General features: G+C 41.2%; 1 protein-coding gene across 2 annotated transcripts in view; it reads right to left on the reverse strand.

Moving 5' to 3' along the window:
- Positions 1-18,521, reverse strand: part of LOC137257886 (inositol 1,4,5-trisphosphate-gated calcium channel ITPR3-like) — a 140,894-nt gene that overhangs the window by 24,164 nt on the left and 98,209 nt on the right. For both annotated transcript variants that reach the window (XM_067795379.1, XM_067795378.1), the window contains 18 exons: positions 17,445-17,499; positions 16,486-16,598; positions 14,917-15,016; positions 12,474-12,581; positions 12,239-12,375; positions 11,920-11,987; positions 11,541-11,596; positions 10,898-11,059; positions 10,493-10,731; positions 10,240-10,324; positions 9,508-9,695; positions 5,418-5,531; positions 4,405-4,579; positions 3,202-3,306; positions 2,258-2,329; positions 1,507-1,636; positions 955-1,093; positions 557-715 (listed from right to left, as the gene is read on the reverse strand). In XM_067795379.1, coding sequence (XP_067651480.1) covers positions 557-715; positions 955-1,093; positions 1,507-1,636; positions 2,258-2,329; positions 3,202-3,306; positions 4,405-4,579; positions 5,418-5,531; positions 9,508-9,695; positions 10,240-10,324; positions 10,493-10,731; positions 10,898-11,059; positions 11,541-11,596; positions 11,920-11,987; positions 12,239-12,375; positions 12,474-12,581; positions 14,917-15,016; positions 16,486-16,598; positions 17,445-17,499 — 2,205 coding nt within the window. The remainder of the gene's footprint in view (positions 1-556; positions 716-954; positions 1,094-1,506; positions 1,637-2,257; positions 2,330-3,201; positions 3,307-4,404; positions 4,580-5,417; positions 5,532-9,507; positions 9,696-10,239; positions 10,325-10,492; positions 10,732-10,897; positions 11,060-11,540; positions 11,597-11,919; positions 11,988-12,238; positions 12,376-12,473; positions 12,582-14,916; positions 15,017-16,485; positions 16,599-17,444; positions 17,500-18,521) is intronic.

Below are 18,521 nucleotides of genomic sequence, written 5' to 3' on the forward strand. Positions count from 1 at the left end.
GGTGAGGTGAGGCGATAGGGACTACATAATAGTTTCAAGATATAATAATAACGGAAGTGTTACACGTAAAGCGTTAATGACAGACAATAATGATAATAGTAACAGTTCACTTTGATAGCACCATTCCAGGATCACTGGAATCAGTTAGCACTTCTAACAGATATAACCCAAACCTGGATCAAGTGCCAACATATATATTCCAACCCTGCTTCAAATGCTAACAGATATAACCCAAACCTGCTTCAGGTGTCAACATATATAATCCAAACCTGCTTCAAGTGCAAACAGATAATACCATGCCTTACTCAATTTGCTAACATGTATTACCAAAACGTGTTAAAAGTGCTGAAAGATATTACCTAAAACTGCTTAAAATGTTTACACCTATTATCCAAACGGTGTTAAAACGCCTGATTATTACTTATAGTACCTGACATACCACAAAACATACAACTTGACGTAAACTTACAACATGACAAATCATTGAAAAAACTTTTTCATTTTCATTTTGCATGGGGAAAGCTGCATCACTGAGGGTAAAATGTTTGAGGCCAACCTGAGAATCTTGGACTCCGTTGTCCGTGTCTCCCAGTTATCCGGTAACTTCCTCTCCTCGTTGTGCACCAGCGCCCTCAAAACCTGCAGACACTTGATGTTGAGGTCGTCCATTTCCTGTCTGGCAGCCTCCGTCAGTCGCTTGTACTCCAGGGATATTCTGTGGGGGACAGATATATAAGTAAATAAATGTTGTCAATGCCACAAATATTGGCGGTTTGTGCATAAAAGTGATCGATTCGGGTCAGGCAAGTCATGGACTGATACCATGAGCAAAGCATCTCACCATTAATACGTATGGATGCACTAACCTTTTTACATGAATGAGCATATTGAACATTGTTAGCTAAATGCTTCCCCGTACAAAAGACGACGGTTGGTAATATCACCCGAACTTACGCCAGTTGTTCTATGAGTTTCGCTGCCGGAAAGAACTTCTTTTCCGGTTTCTTCTCATGAGATGCAATAAAACAGCGAACCAAACTCTGGAACTCTTCCCCAAGGGGCAGTTCCTCATCTCCTCCAAGGATGGTGTATTCTGGACAGCGGAAAATGAAACCCTTACTTCAATAGTAATAATAATATCCTAACGAGAATGCATAAACTGAACGTGTCCATACTACGATAGAAAGTGAGCATCAACTGCTGTCAACTCCATTTTAGACTTTTAGTCTTATATGACAGTATTTCAATCAGTTAATGAGTCCGTTTCCTACATTGTTCACAAAACAAAATATCGTCCCAGATTATCAGCTGGTCACGAAAACGGTTCATGGAATCATGATGACTTTTCGTGTGTGGATTTCCTGTAGAAGTTGAGATTCGAACTTACGAACAGCGTTTCCTGTTACTGCTAAGAAGCGTTCTCTGCCGATAGAACTAATATCTTCAGGCACTGTGTTTTTATTGATAGTGATTGGCAGTGACCTGGAGTCACCGAAGAAAACTGACCTCTCTTTGACTTGAACTTGAGTTGAGCCTGGACAGTGTTGTGTCCGGCAAACACAACAGCGCAGCCTCTGGCGAATGTCCGGAATTTTGCGTTCAGTTCCACTTCGGAAGAATAGTACTCGATATTACCCTGAGACGGAAATGATGTGATTAAGGTAATAGATGAGAGGTGACTGACAAGGCATGCAATATCTGCATCAGTTACCGGCCAATTATACAGGACAAATACCGGTTGTTTTGCTGAAGAACATAACGTGAGAGACTTTATATTTCCGTCACATTCCAGCTTTATATGTCCATGTAGCGGCTTCGGTCTGTAATTAACTTAGCATCAGGATCGTTATGACTTGATATACTACAGGTGTATGTGACGCTTTATCAGTGACACACGTGCACATCAGAGGGTATCACTCATTGTGCTGGCATTGCAATAGTTCGTGTGATGTTTTTGATTTCGAACAGAGCCGTTAAGAACAGTGTTAGAATTAATCTAAGTAACACATACTTGTCCTAAGAGGCGACTAACGGGATCGGGTGGTCAAGCGTGTTGGCATGGTTGACACATGTCATCGGTTCCCAGTTGAGTAAGTCGATGTTCATGCTGTTGATCACTGTATTGTCTGGTCCAGGCTAGATTGCTTACAGACCGCCGCCATATAGCTGGAATATTGCTGAGTGCGGCGTAGAACTAATTTCACTCACTCAATTATTTGGAATATAACATTTATTTCACATACTATCATACACTTACCCTGCGGATGGCGCTGGACGTGTCCTCTACAGTGATACCAGACGCAAACCTCTCCAGGATGACCTCCAGGTTCTGAGGGAAGACATATGAGCAGGTCATGCATGACTATGGTACGGAGGACACAAAGCAGGAATCATTGATTGAGCAATGTTGTAGTTTCACAGACTCCTCCAAGAAGGCATGTTCAATACAGAGACTCACCGAGATGGGATGTTGGACACAGTCACTCACGGAGTTGGCCATGTTGGCCACAGTGACTCATCGAGTTTACCATGTTGGACACAGTGACTCACTGAATTGAGCATGTTGGATACAGTGACTCACGAAGTTGGTTATGATGGAGACAGTGACTCCTAAAGTTGGGCACAATGGGCACATGGTTAACCAAGATGGGTATGTTGGACACAGTGACTAACGAAGTTGAGAATATTTGACACAGTGACTCACTGAGTAGAGTATGTTGCAGACAGTACAAGTGACCCATTGGTTTGTGCATGCTGGTTACAGTGACTCACTGAATTGAGCATGTTGGACACAGTCACGCTCCAAGTCGGACATAGTGATTCACCCAGTTGGGCTTGTTGTACACAGTGCCTCACTTATCTGGACACAGTGCCTCACCAAGTTGAGGATGATGGACACAATCAGTCACGGAGTTGCACATGTCGGACACAGTGACGAACCAAGTCGGACATAGTGACTCAACCGGTTGGGCATGCTGCACACAGTGACTCAACAAGTTGGGCATGCTGGACACAATGACGCACCGAGTTGGACATAATGACTCACTAAGTTGGACATAGTGACTCACTAAGTTGGACATAATGACTCACTAAGTTGGACATAGTGACTCATCGAGTAGGGCAAGATGGACACAGTAATTCACAAAGTTGGGGATGAGGGAGACAGTCACGGAGTTGGTCATGTAGGACACAGTGACTCACCGAGTTGGGCATGTTGGACACAGGGACAAGGACGGTCAGACAGTTAACCATGTTCTTCATATGTCCAGGCTTGTACAGGAGGGGGCCAACGATCTCGCTGAACATCTACAGCATTAAGAGAAGAAAACTTCAACAATCTTCATGTACAAGTTACTTTCAAGATATATAAAATCTGGATGTGTCTCACTGGCATACGCCAAAACGTGTCTTTCCAACAATATCCTCTTTCAATAGTATGACAAACATAATTCATGCTTTTTCAAAAAATACCAAAAAGTGTTTTAGGTTACACCTGTTAGTTGCTTTTACACATCCTAAAGCTCCTAATTCTAACATACAATTGTATTCGGCATCCCTCTCAGTGAAATACATAGTACGAAGCAGTAGGATTTTGTATGTAATTTTATTCTGTTTCAGACAAATATCCCCATTATATGAGTATATTAATTGAGTGTCACAGGCCGACTATTCACTTCAAACGACGTCGTTCAATAGTCACATAATGACTTATGTGTTATCATGTGACAAGATCAAACTGCCAGCTAGAAGGCAGGTCACAGTTATAACGTCACCGTCTTGTACGGTGTTAGTGCCATAGAAGACTGATGTTACAGAACACACTGGAGTAAGTGAGTGAGTTGGGTTCTGCGCCGCTTTTAGCAATATTCCAGCAATATCACGGCGGGAGATACCAGAAATGGGATTCACACTTTGTACCGATGACCACACAAAATGACTGTTTTACCCAAATTACTAAAGTTATTAAATACTCGGTTCATCCGGCGTATGCTACCCCACCACTCCCACAACACCCCGGAAACATCTGGTTATAAAGTTAGTATGGTTAAGGACCCCGTGAAGAATAAGGCCTTCAGCAACCCATGCTTGCCATTAAAGGCGATTGTGCTTGTCGTTAGCGACGACTGACGGGATCGGGTGGTCAGGTTCGCTGACTTGGTTGACACATGTCATCGGTTCCCAATTGCGCAGATCGATGCTCATGTTGCTGATCACTGGAGTGTCTGGTCCAGACTCGATTATTTACAGACCGCCGCCATATAGCTGGAATATTGCTGAGTGCGGCGTAAAACAAAAAACTCACTCACTAGTATGGTTAAGCTACACCAAACCCATCACTCAAAGTATTGTAGAGCAGTATGTTAGAGGGGACAAGGGACAAATACTCTGCTGCAATGCCCTCACCACTCCGGCCTTGGCCAGATGGTCAGTTTCGTCTATTTCATTTCCGGCGGGATTGATCTGGTCTGGAAAGTAGAAGTCGCGGTAGAACGTCTCCAGGAACGGACACACCCCTTCCAGGATGTACAGCACCGTTCCATACGCCGAGGACTCGAAGAACTGCGTCTGTGCCGTGCCACTGTCAGGAGACATAGAGTAGACAACGTGAAACACCGTTAAACAGCATCAGTTGCACCTATGACACTGGTTTACATATCTGATGGACGCATACGCGGGCAACACGTTAGCGATAACTACAGATTCACTGTACCTAAGGTGCATCCCAAGATGGCGGCAGGTAGATTGTTTGGCGATTATTTCTCTCGAATTGTCAGTCTTCCACGTGCAAACGATTAACCTTGAGGCGGCAAATTAATTAAATGCACTGAATTTGCTTATTAATGTCTATATGTTGACGAATAAGCATTTGTAAAATCGCGCGAGCATGTCGGTAACTCAACCGACATCCAGACTTTGAGTTACCGACATCCAGTTTCATTGTATACATGTGGAAGAATGCTAATAATCAGTCCTTGTCAGTCTTATCAATGCACATAGAATCCTATCCATGATGACAGATCTCGTGAATATCAGGAAACCCAGGAATCATACAGAATGAGAACGGTATCGAGTTCACCCCGTTTTAATAGATTTTCTGAGACGACTTCGAGACAGTGTCAATATCGGACAATAATACCGTAACGATTCATAAATTCACAACGTTAAACATCTCGACCGTCTAAAGTCACAGATTCCACAGGACATACGAGCAACCATAGTGATGAATCAAACATTTAAAATCAGTGATGGTACCACGTTTTGGCAAAGAGGTCGATCATGGCCTACTCTAAAATACCATCCAAAACGATCTATGGAGCCGACATGGTTCTAGGGCAGACGCTAAGAATTAAACAGAGACAGTGTGTGGCGTATTTTCTCGGGAATGCGGTTTTCACGCTGATGTACAACGCACTAACCTTTTCTCAGGAGCAGTCTTGAGATAGATGGCTATCTTGTCAGGATCCTCCTTGATGCTGTCGGTGAGTCTGTTAATCTCGATGGACAAGGAAGACAGGTAGTCCCAGAGCTCACTGGAGGCACAGAAGTATATTTACACATGGACACAAGACGGCAAAATCTAGCACTACCTCCATGGCGTCATGGCCGGTGCTTTACAAGCGTCGTAACGAATATGATTCATGCCATTAAGTATTTTAATGAGTATATTAAAGAAACAAAACATGCGATAATGAAATATAAATGACATAGTGATGCGGGCACGTTAGCATATTTTTCTACGTCAAGCGGAGAAAATGTTCCAGTAGATTCTATACATACTCCCAACGAAATCAAGTCACGGTAAATGGTAAATATGTCTTTGACAATATCCAAAAAGCGTAAGAAAGCATACTGTTATTCTATTCAGCTCACACCTTCAAATACCAGACCAGGTTAACTCAACAAAACCAGGCCAGGTTAACTCATATCTAGGCTACATGACAAGTCCTTCCTGAAGCTATAGATATAAGTATAGGTATTAGTTTAACTATAGCTTGCCATGCGACATAGTTACATATAGTCATGTCAGCCACGTCTATCCTAGCCACGACAGGTTGGTCTACATGAATCCTAATCCTATTCTATAGTGAGTGGGTGAACTGGGTTCACGCCTGAGTCACGCCTCAACTACAACCAGGCTAAACAGATAAACCCGGTGTTGTTACTGTCACTAACTACGTCAACAGTGACTGTGACGACATCGTGATGATTCCATGTGGTCATACACGTCTGGCGACAGCAGCTACATGGCATACAACGTGCACTCAGATCTGGAGGGGACAAACCAGTTGGCACAATAGTCAGCATCGAACCCCAGCTGAATATCATCAAGGTGAAGACATTACTTTAATATGTTAATACTAAGAACGGCAATAATTTACATGAAACACTTATAATTAACTCTACAGATATGGGATCTATCTACTGGGATCGTCAACGTTATTCGAATGTGTATGATTATCGCGCATGTATTGAAGTCATGAAACCTTTGCGATAGAAAGTTACGTAATCTAATATAGTATATCTAAACGGATCTGACAGCTTATTTGAAACCTAACAGTGGTAGGTTACGTACATAAGTTGTTTATATGACCATCTGTATGAAAATTATCAACAACTGGTACTCAAGACTGGTTTACTTTTCTCTGCCTAACCTTGTAATAACCGTTCTCGCGTATATTAGATTTTATCAAACTGAAGTTGACTTGATCCATGATAACAGTGACGCTCTGGCCGACTACTAGCTATGTGAGACTGAATGATAACAAATGACTTGATCACTAGCAGATATAGAAATGTTTTCCGTCCAAAGTATGTATTCATATTTGTTTATTTATAACCAGAGTTAATTGTTTTGAAACATCACTTAACTTTTATTATACAACTAAGCAGAAAAGCTGATTTGTTATAGAACAGTTTTATATTGGCCTCTAGGGACCGCATTGATTCCAATCAAACTATCAATACTACACAAGCTGCCACACCCTAGAAGTCTAAGACACGCCCACTGTGGTTGTGCAGGTGTGACGGTGTACCATTGCTACATGGCACTGGAAACAACTAAACCAGGCCTGGCCGCTGTCTACCATGCCAGGAGCCGGAGTGCCAGGATTCGGTGTGATGCCGGGAAACAATGGGGATGGATAGCGGACACACATTCTCGATGTAGCGGTCGGACATCCGTTACCAGTATACACAACAATGAGTCTGATGGTTTGATGCATGCACACTGAATGCACTCAGGTAACATTGCATGATAGTTGCATGCGTTGTCTGCACACATGCACAAAAAACACTCAGATTTACCATCGGAAAAAGTCGTGTGCAGGTCGTGCTTTCTGTAAACTGTTAGAAAATGTTAGTAAATAAACGTGGGTTCAATTGTGACATTTTGGTCCATGGCATATCGGGGAATATGATGCCTTCATAGTTCCCTTCAGTCATGGCTGTGAGTTATGGAATCAAGGGACACTGGTTACTTCAGCAATTACACTGTCACAGAACTTGACCTGGTATCAATACAAATCACCACGGAAACCATAGACTATACGCCATTGCATTAGACCAGGATAAGGTAAAACATGTAATACATATATATTACTTAATGACTATTGACATAAGCGAGTTTAAAATTTCAGTGTAAAGATATATCATGACAAAATGCCATCATAGTTCATAAGTATTGATACCAGCTGTCTCATAACAGGTGGAATACGGGTGGACGTTACCCGGTGGTGGTAACCGTGGTAAGGGTGTAATGGGAGAAGAAAACACGGGTGAACAGGTGAGAATCAGACAGACCAATGCAGAATGCTACTGTGTCATGGACGTCATGAACGACGCTGTTGTTGGACACGTCATCGATATTGCCAAGTATCATGACACATGGCTCCATGGTAACTGGAAACCAGACATCACCAGGTATATCTGAAGGGAACATGCTCAGACAACTCCTGAACACCAGACGCAATGCTAGTTTTGGCAGTTCGGTTGTTCAACTCCATATACTGCATCTACCATCTGCATTTGCTCTGTTCACCACGTCAGCACCGTCATGCACATATATCGGTGAATGTTTAAAGGTAACGAGAGCTTCCGTTCAAATAAACTGATACATTACAAGGTATCAAGGTATATGATACTGAATATCGCCCATTACATTAGTTCCATGATACAAGGTGAGATCATTCTGCATAGCTCTGTCCCAGGGTCAGTGGCAACGTCAGTGGCAAGGTCGGTTACAAGGTCAGTGACAAGGTCAGATAGATACGAGGTCAGTGGTTGAAATACCATGGGGACATATGACAAACGCCGTGAGAGTTTCAAACGGGATAACTGTCAAACACACACAATTCGGAAGCATTTCTAGGGTAACAGTGTGTTATATCAGAGTGTGACATCCTATCATATCATTGGAGACAGACAACCTTGAAATGCTTCTACAACACAACACTGAAATATGGTAGGCACACATGACAGGTGGTAGAGGTCATGGGGTTACTCCAACAGGTCAAGGTCACAGGGGTCGCCATCTTACCACGGGTTGTCAAGTATAAGTGAGGGGTTGCCCTCCTGAGGTCGGCTCTTGAATGAGGGCCTGGTTCGGGTTGGGGTCCTTGAGATTAAAGTGAAGGATGGTTTGACGTGGGAACTAACCACATAATGACCACAGAAACGAAATTTCCAACTGGATTGACAACAATGACTTTTGCTGGTTTCTTTGTGGTATTTTACACCGCAGACAACATTAAGATATTACACACACTCACAAAGGTTAGTGTGACCTCTAGATCCTCATTCCTCGGTTCTTACGACAAACATGAGGCACAATGACTTACCATAATAAATTGAAAGCCCATGGCTCACATAAATACCATTTTCCATTGGATCATAAAAACATGACTGGTAACCAGATTCTGGGCGAAAGACAAGCTAGTTATTGAGGACAAGACATTTCAGGGCTATTTCTTGCCAGTTCATCGGGTAGAAGCCCTGAAACGCCGCCAAGAACAATTAAAAAATTGTTATCCATAAAAAAACCAATGTCTTTATGACTTTTCATCATCCACATACCAATGAAACACTTAATGTAGTTATTGTCAGTTCGTCGGTAATTTAGTATAATTGAAACACAGTTTTTGACAATATCACAATTACGTACATGTATTTACATTTACAGGAGACGTGACGTCACAGATAAAGATCACTAACATTACGGAGTTACACGTTTAGAGGCAAAACATGCAGCTATTGTTTAAAATATACTTTAATAAGTGTAAAAGTGGTAAGATTCAAAATCCGTTGCACTAAATGCAATGTAACCCATGTTGATGATGTGTGTCAATATGATTCCTTAACGCCATGCAGAAGTGTTGATGAAGTTAGGCATGTGTTTGTGTCTACAGGCCTGCAATGTTGGCAAGTAGAAGCGATGTTGTAGCATAGAAGGTAAAACAGAACATGTCGGTGACTACAAAAGAAACGAAGTAGATGCTGTCATCAACGTACCTGTCGTGCGGGATCTCGCTGTTGGCCATGTCCACCGAGGAGCCGTTGCTCTTCATGTAGACGTGGTGGAGGCAACGCAGGAACGGTTTCTTCTGGACGTTGTCTACGTTTGGGTTGTTGAGTACCCACAGGAGGTCCTCCATGGGGAGAATGGTCTGACACAGGGACTCGATGAACATGTTCTCCCCCTGAAAAGGAACACGCCACTTCCGGTGTCAGTGCCATATGGGGTCAACATGTTTCGAAAACAATTTGTAACCCGAGAAATTCTTATAACCAGATGTTACTAGGAATCATATCGATATATCTTTCCATGAAGTTAGCACATTAAACTCGTAACGTAATCCCACGCGTATCCTTTCTGGGAGGGTGTGGTACAGATATGTCAATCTTATGTTGGCATGTCAACTTTATTGGGAATCACGTGTTCTTGTATGGCGGTTAATAACCGGCTGAGCGATAGACTGTATTCACCTGAATATTGGATTTACAAACTTGCCGATACACTGCAAATCTGGGTCCAACACACAACCATAGTATCGAGCTCAAAAACATCCTCGTCAAAAACTGTGATGGAAATTGCATGAAATGATCCCCAAACCTGATGTTCATAGTAAAAGAAAAGACAAATAGTTCTGTCCACAACTGCATGAATATATCGTATACAGGACATAATTCTGTGATATCATTTGGAATGACTCTCCATGACTCACTTCTGTCTTCTGGACTCACCTCGGCACATGCTGCAAGCAGATCCAACAGACTCAGGTAGTACCTAAGGGTGGACATCCGGTCCTGATCTGTCAGGATCTTCTCCCTGGGAACATGGATATGAAAACTGCAATCTATTTATTCATTAATTATGTAGGCTAAAGTCCTGGATGTAACCTCAAGGTCTTGAAGACAAACACATCGACACTTTTCACATACACTGACTATCATATTTATCTATCTGTTTGTCTATCACAGTGGATGTAAACTTCACCTTTCTTCACGACTCTGGTCGAGGACGTAGGCAAGCTTCTTGTAGTTCTGCATAATGTATTTCATGACGTAGGCCTGGTTCCGCTTCAGTGTCAGTCCAGTGCCCACGACCTTGACAATCATCTGCAGGAGGTCAAGAAACTCCGGAGCCTTCTCCGTCAGCTCTGCTGCTCTGTTCACCACCTTCTGGATCTGGCGGGGGCTGATCTTCAAACACGTGTTCTGGTTACCGTAGAATACCTGAAGCAGACAGCGTGGCTCAGTGACGAGGACTTTGTACACACGACGAAGGAACACGTTAGTCATCTACAGATCTACGCTCTTGCACAAGGCGGTTTTACCACCTTTCTGACTATAGCAAGGCAGACCTACTACCAAACTGTCTGCAGAAGTAAGATCTACCCACCTCTCTGAGGGCTACAGCCAGATCGGACTCGACCACTCGTACTTCGAGGAGAACGTCCAGTCTTTCGAAGATGTGATGTTGGACTCTGTCATTCTCCTTGGCCAGCAGCTTGAGGAGGTAGAGTGTCTTCCTGAAGATGTCACGCATGCCCTTGTATTGTTCCTGAAGATGCAGATGATGTTCAGATGAAGTTCAGATGATGGTAAGGCTTATCTTGAACCTAATACGCATGTCGTCTTGCCAGAGTACGTAAATTGTGTGTCAATATTATTTCAGCATATTCCACATGCAGATTCCAACGGTCTGTACATAATTGAGTCCTGGACAGGCAATACGAGCCAGGATTACAGGTACATTATTATCGATATCGAAGGACCGTTATGTGCTACGTTCTACGTAATGCAGCAGTTGTCTTCTACATTAGGGAAACATTTACATATTACATAGGCAGAGAAATACTATGTATTATTATGACACTGAAGACAGGGCGGTATTTCTAAACACCACGCTATGCTTCACAGTAGACAGAATCAAAACTGAGATGCGCAGTCGAGTGAGGCTTTTTTGTAGTGTTCCATTAAGAAAACGTTCTGGTTTCATTATGACATTCCCGTAAATGTCAGAAGAAAACCCATGTTCTTACCAACAGCTTGACGTCGATATCCTGGACCAAGATGTCAAACAGAATGTTCAGTATTCCTGAAACAATTATTGAGTAAATGAGTGAGGTAATGAGTGTGTTATAGCGTGAGTATGTGAATTTGGTTAACGCTGCTTTAGCGCAGCTTGGATGTGGACGATGACAGCACTAGCAACATCATCATTAACAGCAGGAAATCGAACACACGATTATAGGTTTCCGAATCTAGCGTTAGGCTATCTGTACATGAGCCAATTTCGGCGCCAAAGATACACGTACAACAGGTATGCAATACTATGCTGAATCAAATGGCTTCATTTAATAAAACTACCATATGTTGATGGAAAATCGGTAGATTAAAGGATGGTGATGGTGACAATACCGTTACTGATGAGGATATTCTGGTTCATCGGATGGGGTTCATCTGGAGTCATTGGCAGATGGCAGAACCTAAACAACACAAAGGTCTTCGTTACTTCCTTTTGGTTTTCAAAATATATATTCATAGACACGAATAAGGAAACACATGAAAGTACAAGTTTCCTTTGCCGTGTCTAACACGACCGGGCTATTTCACTGCATGTCGCCATTAGAGTCAGGTTGGGTACATATGTGGCGCTTGAGGTGCATAATGTTTCAATGATTTAATATAAGCTCCAGTAATACAATATTAGACAAAAACACTATATGTATGTTCTCACTCTGCTAGGTCGTCCAAGATGTCACTCATGAGTTTGACCTGCTGGTCGTCCAGTTTTGCACGTGAAAGACGCCGCAGAATGGGCATATTCTTGAGGACCTCTCGGTGAACACGTGCAGAGTCCTGGGTCAGAAGCACCTGCAACACGTTCAAATCTCGTGTGATAACTGTAAGTAAGGATGGTAAGGTTTGTGTAGTTTAAGCGTCACTCTTGTTGTATTAGGGTTTCAACGTACCTGAGCTTTGCTGGAGAGTTTGAACATGTTTGTCTTGGAGGAGTACACTTTATTAAGGATATTCAGAGACTTGGTGATGATTTTGTTGTATTTGTACTGCGACAAGTCCTGGAAAATACAACGCGTGTTAGTCAGAATTGTACAATGTTATTTAGTATGGATTTTGAAAGGTTTTGTCTTTTCTAGTTAGTAGATATACAGAAACAAGATCCGGAACCGTAGATTGCATGCTCACTTTACGAAACAAGCAGACTGATGATCTGTTGACCCAGCGTGTCCACTGAGATGACCATGACCAAATATGACCTGGAAGATTCAGGTCATGGAGCTGACGCTTTGCCAAAACTGAATTGCATAAATGAAGAGTTCGAAACTTGTTTACTTGTATCACTTTTATTTTCTTTCTTAATCACTCCTCACAGTGATGTTCTCATTTTCATTTGAAAAGTAAATCAGAAGACTTTAAAGTGTATTTCTAAACGCGTGCGTGTACACACATATTTCAGATGGTATCAGAACTACATGTTTCTATGGAAACGAAACTTTTTTTATTCTCTTCTACGAAAATGACATTTGATGAGATTTAACGGAGATGCATTAGACAATATCTTGTGACGTCAGAAAGACTCTCTGTAGCGGGATAATGACCATTTAATGTTCTCGCACAAATCAATAAGATAACCTTCAAAAGGTTCCAAGCTAATAAACACAAGCTTTCTGGTCCGAGCGGTGCGCTGGTATACTGGAGAATAGGAGCTGAAGCTAAAACACCAGTACTCCTACCTCTGTGATCACTAGGGGTGACTGTAACTCATAGAACGCACCGTTAATACATTACATTAATAAGCTTTAAATGCAACATGGCTTGGGGAAATTAGCAACCGTGCATGATCTGAAAGCTGGCAATCTGACCCTGTTGTGTAGCGGTCATCCCCCTGTTACTCCTCATGTCCTCTAGCTGAAGTATAGGGGATAGAATTCAATATAACGAGACAAAACGGACGTGTGATATAATGACACAATCGACTAGAACCAAATATTTGTTAAATCAACCGCTATGCCAGACCCGCAATTCAGGGATTGGTTCCCAGTAAAGTAAATGTTATTCAATAAAAGCGAAAAATCGTTGCGCTTTCTGATAAGGTATTACTGATAGACTGCACTTAATTAGGTATATTAGAGATAATATAATTCAGATTAAAGACGGAACACGTCAAAGTTTCAAGCTCTCGCTGTTCTGTTGTTAAACTAAACAATAGATTTAAAGGGATATTAATGTGATACAATGTGCTCGACCAGGGCTCGATATGGACACGGCTTAGCTCTGATAAATCGCCCTTTTCATTCGTTAGCTAAACATCGGGCGTACTCGAAGTGAAGGTCGGACTGGTGTGTGCTTGTATTGCGAGTCTAATCTGGTATCAGAAGCAAGTTGATTTCAACTGGAGCCATGGATCAGCCTAAAATTACACTGAACGTTTACGTTCTACAGATTGTTCGGTACTCTCGGGGACACCCCGTATGGGGGTCCTTTAATTTGACTTAATAATACCTTAATGATACAGGGAGGTTAACCCAGTAAGCTGTAATATAAAGGATTTGGGTGGTGATGAAAGAAATACGTTAAGGACAAGATGGTTCGCTCAGATGAACTCTCTCTTCAGGGCTGTCGACCATTTCGTAGAAATATTATTTGTGGGTTAAAGTACGAACATATTTTGCTGTTTCTGAGTGATTTGATTTAGTCAGCTTTCATGTTCTGAATACACAAGAAAAATCGATATATCTGATTTCATTTAACCACTGATATTGTTTATAGGATTAGATGGAACTCGGTGCTCTTTGGCAGGAACGTATACCAGCTTCACAGTGACCCCGGCGGTAATTCACATTTGACTTATATATACCAATAAATTAGTGAAAGGGGCATGTGATATTATTATCGCTCGATATCAGCCACCTCCTTTTGTATGATGTCTTCTCATTCTACTTCCGATATATACTGATTGGATCTATATTCACCTCCGAATATAGAACTACACGACGTTTATAGATGTGATATTAAGAGTGAATATCCACGAATGTAACGCTTACAGTAATCTCAGAACACAGTTTATACCACACAAGTATTTTATAAACCCTACAAATCATAAGGTTGACGTCTAATTGTCCAACACTAACGTTGAAACAATGAAACGGGTTGCGATATTTGTATTATATGTGAAGAAATATCGCAATGGTCTTAAGTGTCACCTCTGGAAACAAATAAACATAACAAACAACTGAATATGAATATCCATGGATACCATAAACAACATTGAGTAGTCGCTTCCCTAGACTGAATTCGACATGTATATTCCTTAGTTTCAACTGCATGTTGCATTGTTACAGTTACACAAATGATGTTACAACCACGAGGTGTTGTTACATTGTTTTACCCTACCATAAGGACTTTGGTGAGAAGGTCCACATCAAATATGGCTGACACATTAAACATGTCTCTGAGCTCCTTCGTCACCTTCTTCTGGTGAGCCAGCCCCTTTCTGGAACAAACAACATGTCTCTGTTACAAGCAATGAACAGTCTGTTGTGAGATGCTAATTGAAGTATTTCACTGGTCTATGTTATGTACATTGTTATATTGGCCCAGTTATTACATCACCGTGACAACATCAAAAGTCACGTTCCGTCGAACGTAGGCAAACGATTCACAAGACTGAATTGAATAATACCAATTATCACGCGCTGTTTTGGAGATTTCAATAGGCGTTATAGATTAAGAATTCTTGTTTGAATGAAAAAGAAAACACCAATGAAAGTGAATAATTAACCTCAGTCACCCGCCGATTACTGAAAACGTAAAAGAAGCGTTCTATTTACACGCATACATTTTGTCTTGTAATTACCATTGAATGCATACATACTATAATATAATACATACCACTGTATACATACAAATACCAGACAGTTGACACATATACATGCTATATGTATCCTAGATATATACATTATATTTACATCAACATGACATACACACCGACTATCGACTGACATGACAAATACAAGATATATACATCAATTGTGATATCTACATGGCAATTATATTTTACCTTCATGACATACAGCACTCATATATAACACAAAATTATCAGACAATTGTTCTAGACTTTTTACTCATAGTGAGAACTGAAGTAGAAGCGCTTATGATAATCGATGTTAGCCTCACTCTGTCCAATCAAGCATTACCAAATTGTTGTCTGTTATATTTATCTAAGTGTAACGGTGCAATTTAAGTAATTGTACAATCCCGCAAAAACCTCATCGGTAGTATGGAATATCCTAATTGTTAAAGCGTTTGCCACGCCAGAGGCCTGGGTTCGATTCCCCACATGGGTGTGAAGCCCATTCCTGGTGTCCCCCTCCCGAGGTATTTCTGGAGTATTGCTAAAAGCGGCGTAAAACCGTGATCGTGTGTCTATTTCAAAGCTGTACGTCATGCTGTTACACTGAATGGGTTGTTAATGTCTTCATTAGGATATAAGGAGTGTTGGACTTAACGCTACTCCAACTCTCTGAAGTCGACGCAAACCAGTGATCAATAACACGAACAACATCAAATGCTGACGAGATAACACAATTAACCATGAAAACATAAACAGAGACATATTCTGGACACAAATAGTTAGGGATATATGCAAATTTTCAAATTCTGAATACTGACCCATGTATTCACTGACACACTGATAAAACATCAGTCATAGAAATACTAATATCTCTCACATTTGTTCATTATAGATTGGTGTGCACCTTTTCTAACTCGTGACCGATTAGATTTACATATCAAACACATACGACTGACTGAGTCTCATATACGTGCAGAGGCTACAAAAGTACCTGCGTCAATGACAGAGATAACCAGTCTCAAATATCAACCCACACAGATTCTACAAGTATTCTACAATTTCTACGAAAGTATATGAATAGATCACTGAACATTTTTGACGACGCTTACTTGTTGCTGTCGTGAGGATTGTAGGTGTCAGACAACAGTGGGATTAGCGACGTCTGCCCGCTCCTTTTGGCAGCAGCTGCTTGTTCGGCCACCTTGAACTTGCCCATGAAACTCTGAAAGGACGGTTCATATACGACCAAAGACACTTATGTGTAGGGATCTAGGTATCCCAGATTCGACATGACAAAAAATCATACCTGAAAAAGGAATAGAGGCAACGATTTTACTTCGAAACATGCGTTGGACGGTACTTCATTCGGACACCAACAAACCTTTTACATATGCAAACATACTCGACAGGCAGTCACATCTGTATAGATTGTGCACACCTTTGCTTAATTTGGTAGATTCTCTGACTATTTTCGTCTTCAAACTGAAAGATGGCATGGCATTTTGAATTAAATTTGAAAACAAATACATACACTTGATTACCATCAAGTCATATTCAACACTCATGACATGTGTACTTGACGCACAGTGTGGTGTCAGGTTGTTTAGTGAAACGCGCATCTAAATGGTGTAAAGCTCCCTTGATCTGCCTTCAGATCCATGCTCATACCGCTGATCACTGGATTGTCTAGTCCAGACTGTGGCCACAGCTTAGTACGGCGTTAATAATAGCCAAACGAAACTCATGTCATATATTTAATTAATATATAATCGCATTGATCATGGGCAGATGAAATGCTGACATAATGTATCAAAAATAATAAAAAGAAATCACGATATTCCGCTGAATTATCAGACATTTAACATTAACAAGTGTCGCCAGAGAACAACCCGATTCGATTATGCATTGTACGCTGAAGATAAAATGGTGGAGAATGAATGAGGATAGTTTCCAGTTTGAAGATCTATGGAAGATCATGGCATCCGTGGAGTGAGCATCTCCAAGATACGATACAGTTAAACTGATCAGTATTGGCCTTTAACTGCAGGTGCACTGGTCAGTATTTTACCTGTAGACGGGAATTCCTCTGGTAGGTCAGCAGAAGGTCAAGAACCTCCAACACTCTGAAATCATAAAACAATATATTTTTGAGAGGACACATACAATTTGGAGATTGCCAACTATGCTATGGATATAAATTATGAATACGATTACCCTGATAGTTGACCACTATTACTAACAAATCTATTGTGTCAAAATGTGGAATAATCACATAATTTTTAGGTATTTGTAGTTGTTTTGGTGTAGATATTAGCAACAGAGAACTATCCGCCATGTGCAGAACAAGGACAGGCAGAATGTTGTAGGTCGTCTTTTCCACATTTCAGGGCAGTGATTGAACCAAAAGGAATACCATCTGACTGCCACCTACCCTCATTATTTTTAATTCAAATACATTCACATACTAATGAGTGTACATCGCAAAAATACATATAGAGGTGTTCAATTGTCCAATGAAATTTATAGTTCTATACGAAAAAGGAACTCCTTTGGTTATTGTTTAAGGCGGCTTCACATGAGTGAATATTTGACAAAAAAAGTTTATTGAGCAAAATCAATACATTTTTGAATGTCATGCTAGAGTATCCATTAACAACGCACATGTTTACTGAGCAACAGCTTTGCATGCGTATCATATTTTACATGTTTATCGATTATTCGAATGCAAAATGTAACATGTTGTACACCTTGTTATGTTAACAGAGCAACAATTACTGGTGACATGATCGTGCTACGGTCTCGTGTCACTGATTCTGGCTAGTGGAGAGGGATGTTCAAAGAATGCATCACTGCTTTGAGCGAAGGAATTATACAATGTACAAATGAGCAGCATCTCGTACACTCTCGTACACAGAGATACCAACACATTATTCACAGAAACTTCAATGCAATGTTACACTGAGGATGTCTTTTAACATTTGAATTATGCCTAATGTCTGCATTCTCTATATTGAGGATTGGCTAATGACATTGTAACTGTACCATTGGGGTAAACTGGATTATGATACAGAACAGTACATGGAGACATGACATGGATCGCTCGTAAATTCAAGCTGAAAAACAGTTCTATATGGTCTGGTGCTAA

This window comes from Haliotis asinina, chromosome 12 (assembly GCF_037392515.1).
Source record: "Haliotis asinina isolate JCU_RB_2024 chromosome 12, JCU_Hal_asi_v2, whole genome shotgun sequence".
NCBI lineage: Eukaryota > Metazoa > Mollusca > Gastropoda > Lepetellida > Haliotidae > Haliotis > Haliotis asinina.